The 7,334-nt window shown below is 53.3% G+C and overlaps 2 protein-coding genes across 6 annotated transcripts in view; one reads left to right on the forward strand and one right to left on the reverse strand.

Moving 5' to 3' along the window:
- LOC116816480 (uncharacterized) overlaps window positions 1-7,334 on the reverse strand; it is a 560,774-nt gene that overhangs the window by 137,972 nt on the left and 415,468 nt on the right. The gene's annotated exons all lie outside the window — the stretch shown is intronic.
- Window positions 2,897-7,334, forward strand: part of LOC116821736 (uncharacterized) — a 25,020-nt gene continuing 20,582 nt past the window's right edge. For all 3 annotated transcript variants that reach the window (XM_075070395.1, XM_075070396.1, XM_075070397.1), the window contains exons 1-4: window positions 2,897-3,107; window positions 3,717-3,739; window positions 4,518-4,633; window positions 5,490-5,522. In XM_075070395.1, the coding sequence (XP_074926496.1) occupies window positions 4,531-4,633; window positions 5,490-5,522 (136 nt within the window). In that variant the 5' untranslated portion in view covers window positions 2,897-3,107; window positions 3,717-3,739; window positions 4,518-4,530. The remainder of the gene's footprint in view (window positions 3,108-3,716; window positions 3,740-4,517; window positions 4,634-5,489; window positions 5,523-7,334) is intronic.

The raw sequence follows: 7,334 nt of genomic DNA on the forward strand, positions 1-7,334 counted from the left end.
GAGACTCAGTGGACGGGTGGCTGGGGCAGGTCCGGGGCAGAGCAGAGCAGGGGATAAGGATGCTATTCTTGGCTCCCAGCCTTCCCTGCTCTCACCACCAGCCCCACTCCCTTCCCAAAGCCAGGGGAGAACCAGACGTTTTTTTTTTCCGGGCTCCAGCCCTGCTTGCTCTCACCACCGCCCCGACTCCCCTCCAGAGCCAGGGGGAGAACCCAGGAGTCCTGCTCCCAGCCCCCCTGCTCTTAACCCACGCAGCCCCGATCCCTTCCAGAGGGGGGATGACCCAGGAGTCTTGGCTCCCAGCCCGCTGCTCTCACTGCCAACCCCACGCCTTCCCAGAATAGATAGAACCCAGGAGTCTGGTGCACATTGTGCTACCCACTCCTTGTAGCATAACCTTTCCCGGATCCTGCAGCCAGTGCTCCCCACACCCCTCCTCTCAACCTCTGGAAAAGTGACTGGTGTGTGCATGTGTTGTGCGTGTGTGCGCGCGCGCAGTGGGTGCACAATGCTGGGGATGGGAGGGCGCATGTGTGGGTGAATGAAAGCCCTGCTGCTGGGGGCAGGTGCTGGATGATTTTTGTACACCATTTTAGGTGGTGAGTGGTTTGAGAGATCTTATGTGCGTCACGGGGCTGTGCATGGGGTGTGGCAGGCGAGTGTTGCCGCGGGCAGCTGTGCACATTGTATGTGTGGTGTGTCATATGGAGGATTGTTGTACGGGTGGTGCGTCGTGGGCAGGTGGCCATCGTCGGGAAGGGGCATTATGTCTGGGAATGTATTGAGGCATGGGTGTGTTATTGGTGGTTGTGTGTGGGCTGGTGTCATTTGGGCGTGCGTTGTTGGGTGGGTGTGTGTCAGAGGCATCAACAGGGTCCAATATGTGTATGCGCTGTACAATCAACAGGTGCGGGTATCATAAGGTATGAGTTGCTCGGGCAGACATGTTTGGACAGGTTGTACGTCTATGGGTGTACATCCTTGGGTGGGCACTTGGAGCTCTGGGCAGACATTGCTGTATGGGTGTACATCCACAGCTCTACGGTGTGTGTTGTTTCAGGGTGGGCAGGCAGGAGGGCTGTATGGGTAGGCATCGTCGGTGTGCGGCGCAGGTGTGCCTGTTACGGGGCATACCTTGTGGGTGCCATACAGATGTGCATCACTTGTGTGATTGGATGGGCTGCTGCACGGGTCAGCAGATGTGCTGTCAGGGTATACGTTTGGCTCACATTGGGTGTGCGGTTGGGTGGATGGGCGGGCATGCTATCTAGGTGTAGATCATGGCATCACATGGAGGTGTGTCGTCGAGGTGGGATGGGCGGGCATGCCGTCTGGGTGTAAGATCGTGGGTGTCACACGCGGTGGTGTCGTCGGGGTGGATGGGCGGGCATGCCGTTCTGGGCGTAGATCGTGGGTTGGCACACAGCGGGGGGTGTCGTCGGTGTGGACGGGCGGGCATGCCGTCTGGGCGTAAGATCGTGGGTGTCAACAGCGGGGCGTGTCGTCGAGGTGGATGGGGCCGGCATGCCGTCTAGGCGTAAGATCGATGGGTGTCACACAGCGGGGGTCGTCGGGGTGAATGGGCGGGCATAGCCGTCTGGGTTGAAGATCTGGGTGTCACACAGCGGCGGGTGTTCGTCGAGGTGGATGGGCGGCAATGCCGTCTGGGTGTCAGAATCAGGTGTCACACAGCGGGGGTGTTGTCGGGTGGATGGGCGGGCATGCCGTTCTGCGGTGGTAAGATGTGGGTGTCACCAAGGTGGGCGTCGTCCGGGGTCTCTTAACCCGGGAGCAGAGATGGTGATGACGATGACCGATGATGGGCGGATAGGGTCAGGAAGCGGCGGCACCAAGACCGCTGACAGCACCATCGCAGGGGCCCCCACTGCAGGGTCCTCTGGCAGGGCCTGGCAGGGGAGAGCAAATTGTGTCAGGCTGGGGTGACCAAGAAAGCGCACCAGGCCCACTGCCCCCTCCCTGTGAAGCCCACCATCTCCCGTTTGTCTCACCGCAAGCCCCACATGGAACCCCCAAGGCCCATTGTCCCATCCCCCCCCGCATCACCGCACTCTCCTGTGGAGACGCCCTCCCCACCCGCACCCCCTCATGGTAACCCTCCCATCCCCCCCTCACAGAGACTCCCTTCTTCCCTCATCCCCCCTCCATTCCCACCCCCACAGATTTCCCCTCTCTCCAGCCTCACCCCCCTCGTGGAACCTCCCATGCCCTGCCCCCCCAGTGAGACTGCCCCAGGCCATGCCCCCCCCTGAACCCCCTCCAATCCCCAAGTGCCCCCGCAATAGAGTCCCCCTCCATCGCATTCTGCCCCCTCGGGGAAACCCCAATCCCGTGCCCACCCCTAGAGACTCCCCTCTCACCATTCTGCTCGGCCCCCTCGTAGAACCCGATCCCTGCCCCCCATAGAGACCCCCTCCGCATTCCTCCCCTCGCTGGACCACATCCTGCCCCCCATAGACTCCCCTCGCGCATTCCTGCCCCCCTCGTGGCACCCCCCATCCTGCCCCCCATAGAGACTCCCCTCCCCCCATCTATGGTCCCGTCCCATTCCCTGCCCCCGTAGAGACTCCTCCCCATTCCTGCCCCTCCCTCGTGGAACCCATCCCTGCCCACCGCATAGACATCCCCTCCCCATCTCCCTCCGCCCTCGTGAACCCCCCATCCCATGCCCCCCCATAGAGATCCCCGCCTCCCCCCTCGTGGAACCCCCACTGCCCCACAGACACTCCCCCTCCCGCCTCGTGGAACCGCAGCCCATCTGCCTCCCCCATAGAGGACTCCCCCTCCCATTCTGCCCTCCCTCGTGGAATCCCCCATCCCTGCCCCCCCAGCTCCCCCTCCCCTATCATGACACTCCTCCACCGCCGGCAGCGACGGAAGCCGAGAGGCAGAAGATTGTCTGGGAGTGGCAGGAGCTGCGAGGGTTTCTGGAGGAGCAGGAGCAGCGGCTGCTGTCCCGGCTGGAAGAGCTGGAGAGAGCCATTGTCCAGAGAAGGGATGAGGGTATCTGCAGCCTGTCCTGGGAGATTTCCCTGCTCAGCGAGAGGGGAGGAGAGAAGGGGCAGCAACTGCTGAGCCAACGCCTGCAGGTCAGGCTGTCATTGCAGTGATCCTACACAGTGTTTCTATAGGGCTTCTGAGCCCTAGATCTCAAAGCACTTTACAGAGTGGGGTCAGGGCATTATCCCTATTGGAGAAATGGGGAAAGTGAGGCAGAGGGAGGGGCAGAGCCTGCCCAAGGTCACACAGTGAGTCTGCCAGTGGCGCAAGAGATGGGTCTGGGAGTCCTGGATGTTGCAGCCCTAAGATCTTCTCTCCTGCCCTGGAAAAGTCTGTTGGCATTTGCACTTGGAGGGTGAAATCCCCTCCCCCCATGCTGTGATCCTGAGCTAGGCCTAAGGCCCCACTGCCACCAGATTAATGGGTTTAGTGGGGTCAGGGGGTTTGTGGGGCTCTCAGCACTAGCAGGAATTTCAGTTTCAATACAGCAAATATTTTCTTCCTGTGAAATGCCTGGGGAGAAACTTCCCCCTGTGGCGATCTCTCAGCAGGGATTTGTGGGGCTCCTGAGGGCAGAAGTCCCTGCTTGAGGGAACGGCAGCTGCTCCAGCAACATGAACCCGCGTGTTTGAAGTTAGACTCCAGTGATAATTCCCCTACAAGTCGTCTGACAGCCTCTTTTTTCTCTCCTTCTGCAGGGTGCTGGGAGCACTGGGGGCAGGTAAGTCCCCAGCTCCATTTCCCTCCCCCTCATGCTCCGTTACATTTGGAAACTACACTGGATACAGCGTTTCTCCTTGTCCTTGGAGTGTGACACGCCGGCTTAGAGCCTGGGATTCTGTGTCCCCTACTGGCTGCCTCAGCAAGGGACAGAGCCTGTTCCTCTGACAGCTAATGAGGTCCCACCAGGGCTGTCAGACATATGGGCCAGACCTGGCCTGTCTGACGTATTTATGTGGCCACATCATGTATTCAGAGTGTGCAGAATCTCAGCTTTCAGTTTTTTTAAAAGTAAGTTTCGAGCCCTCCTGGTAACAAAGAAACCCTCCCAAATGGACACTGAGACAATGTTGCCTTCCTGAGTCTGCAGACAGCCTGAAACACCAATTCAGAGAGGCGTGAATGCCCTTATCTTCTCTTAATCTCACTGCAGCGACTCTTTAACATCAACATTCAATATCCCATGGCTGATCACTTGAGCAGGTGGGAGGGAGTGGGAGAGAAGCCTTTGAGGGGTGGGAATAGGAAGCTGATATAGAGAGAGGGAAAAACAGAGGAGAGACACAAAGACAATGAGGAGAGAGAGAGACATGGAGAAAGGAGGGTGGGAAAGGAAAGGAAACAAACGGTAGAAATAGCAGGGCCCTAATTGTGTGTGTGAGGGGGCTGTTTTCCCACTGAGTGATACTGATTGTGAAAATAAAGGACTTAATAAAAAACAGTAACAAATCGTTGGTATGGAGATCAGGCCCATTTCTCACTGCTCCTCCTTTCCCCAGCAGGGAGGATGAGATGTTTTGGAAGCCGGAGCTGGGGTTTGCGGAGCTGGAGAGGAGACTCAATGATTTCTCTCTGAAAAGCGCCCACTTGCAGAAGGTGCTGCTGGGATTCAAAGGTGAATGGGAGTCTGGGGGTGGTGTCTCCTCTGGTTACAGCGTCCCTGACCCTGGGTAGGAGTCAGGGACTCTAGTGATGTCACTGATCCTGGGCTCCATCTCACAGCCCAACTCAGCGAGTCACCCTTCCCCATGGAGCAGCCCTGTGGGGCTGGCTCTGTCTGCAGCGGCTGCATCATTGGCCTCAGTCTGTGTCACCATCATGTAGCTAACAGCAATTACATTAATAACTAGGGCCCTACCAAAATGGTCCATCTTTGTAAATTTCACAGTTATAGCATTTAAAAAATCTTGAGTTTCACGGTTTCAGATATTTAAATCTCACGGTGTTGTAACGAAACACGAGTCTGTATTGAAAAATGGCAAAATATTAAACATGTAAAGGCCTTAAGACTCAGCGTTTCTTAAACCAACCCAAGGCTACTGCAGGGGGGTTCACGGTGTTGCCACCCTTACTTCCGCACTTCCTTCAGACCTGGGTGGCCGGAGAGCAGCCTCTGTTGGCCAGGTGCCCAGCTCTGAAGTCAGCGCTGCCGCCAGCAGTGTAGAAGTAAGGGTGGCAATACTGTGCCCCCCCTCCTCCCCATAGCCTTGTGACTTCCTTTTGGGGTAGGGAACCCCAGTTTGAGAAACACTGGGTACTTCTGTATACTTTTACCCTATAGCTTAGGATATCTTTATAGTATAAGGTAAAGTGCACAAAAGACCAGATTTCACAGGGGAGACGAGATTTAACGGTCCGTGACACATTTTTCACAGCCATGAATTTGGTAGGGCCCTATTAATAAATATTGGGAACCTCCCCCAAATGCACGAGCCTCAATTCTGACCTCTCCCATCTTCTCCTTCCCCTAGAGATGCTGCGACTGGAGCTGGGGAGCGACACAGGTACGTGTCTGTCTCTGACTGGCCATAGGGAGATTTCAGATCAATAACCATGTTAGTGACGGCATCACGGCCTCCAGCCCTGATGTGCACCTGGCAGCTGTGGAGCAATGCAAAGCAGGATGAGCCCCTTGACCAATTCACTCTTGCTGTGACATCTGATACGGATTCAGAGTGAATCCAGATCTCAGGGGGGGTGTTTCCCCTTGGGGACAGGAACAACCCCCTGAATGGTGTGTAATAGGACGAGACAAGAATAAAACATCCATATGCTGAACAGTCTGACAGCTGTATGGAGCGACTGAAAATGGTATTGGCGGGGTGAGGGCAGCAAAGTCTCAGGAGCAGGGGCTGGAGCCCAGCTGTACCCCGTATTGACTAACCCTGAATGGGAAATCAAGCGCTATATTGCGTACAGAATTACTAAGAATGGGAGGAGAGTGCTACATTGTATGTAGGCCAATTTTGAAAGTAGGAGGGAGCTGCAAAGTGTCTGTGTGTATAATCTGTGTCTCTCACTCTTTTCACATTGGCTTTGGGCCCCTCCCCCTTTTTTTTGATAAACACGTAAAAGCATTTAAGTCAACAGCTTATTGATTAAACCCAAGTTAGTGGGATTTGGTCAGGTGAGGTAAATTCCCATGGAGTCCCGTTTAGTCCACTTTGTTTTGGCAACTGTGTTAATTTTATTATTCTTTATTGGCTCTCAAACTTTCCAGACTACTGTCCCCCTTTCAGGAATCTGGTTTGTCTTGTGTAGCCCCAAATTTCACCTCTCTTAAAAAGTACTTTCTTACAAAATCAGACATAGAAATACAAAAGTGTTACAGTGAAAAATTGCTAAATTATAACACAAATCAGCTGGAATATAAATACTGGACTTACATTTCGGTGTATAGTATATCCAGCAGTCTAAACAAGTCATTGTCTGTATGAAATTTTAGTTTGTACTGACTTAGCTAATGCTTCTTATGTAGCCTGTTGTAAAACTAGGCAAATCTCTACATGAGTTGATGGACCCCCTGGATGATCTCTGCGTACCCCCAGGGGTACATGTACCCCTGCTGAGATGATTTAGATGATTTTGCTTATTTGCATGTGAATCGCTTTTTACTGTGTTTTAATGAATGGTTAATTTATGGGTTTGAACAAATTGATTTGTTAGTGTGAGTAGTTTACAGCGTTGGCTTTGTTTTCTTTTAGCATTCTGGGATGTGTAGGTATGCCAGGTACAAAGACATAACAGGAAGCTACTTGTCACATGCTCCTGATTTGTACCTAAAATGGAAGTCGATACATTAACTTTTGCAGCTGACGTTAAGGCTAATACAGCAGCAATTTCAGCATAATGACTTGTGCCAGGAATTAGGTTAAAGTGTTGTAAGATTTTTGTGAGGTTTTGATAACATATTTTTGTGCTAGCACGCTGGACCCTCTTTTGATTGAATGAATAACTATTTATGTATGCAATGGGTAAATTGGCACAAATTATTTTTCTTTATAAGATGGATACTGCAAACTTTGTGAACAAATAAGTTACTTTTTCTTTAAGTATTGTCTTAAGATTACTGTCTTGATGTTCATAGAATCATAGACTATCAGGGTTGGAAGGGACCTCAGGAGGTATCTAGTCCAACCCCCTGCTCAAAGCAGGACCAGTTCCCAACTAAATCATCCCAGCCAGAGCTTTGTCAAACCTGACCTTAAAAACCACTAAGGAAGGAGATTCCGCCACTCCCCTAGGGAACCCATTCCAGTGATTCACCACCCTCCTAGTGAAAAAGTTTTTCCTAATATCCAACCTAAACCTCCTCC

The sequence above is a fragment of the Chelonoidis abingdonii genome, chromosome 11 (genome assembly GCF_003597395.2).
Source record: "Chelonoidis abingdonii isolate Lonesome George chromosome 11, CheloAbing_2.0, whole genome shotgun sequence".
In the NCBI taxonomy this organism is placed as follows: domain Eukaryota; kingdom Metazoa; phylum Chordata; order Testudines; family Testudinidae; genus Chelonoidis; species Chelonoidis abingdonii.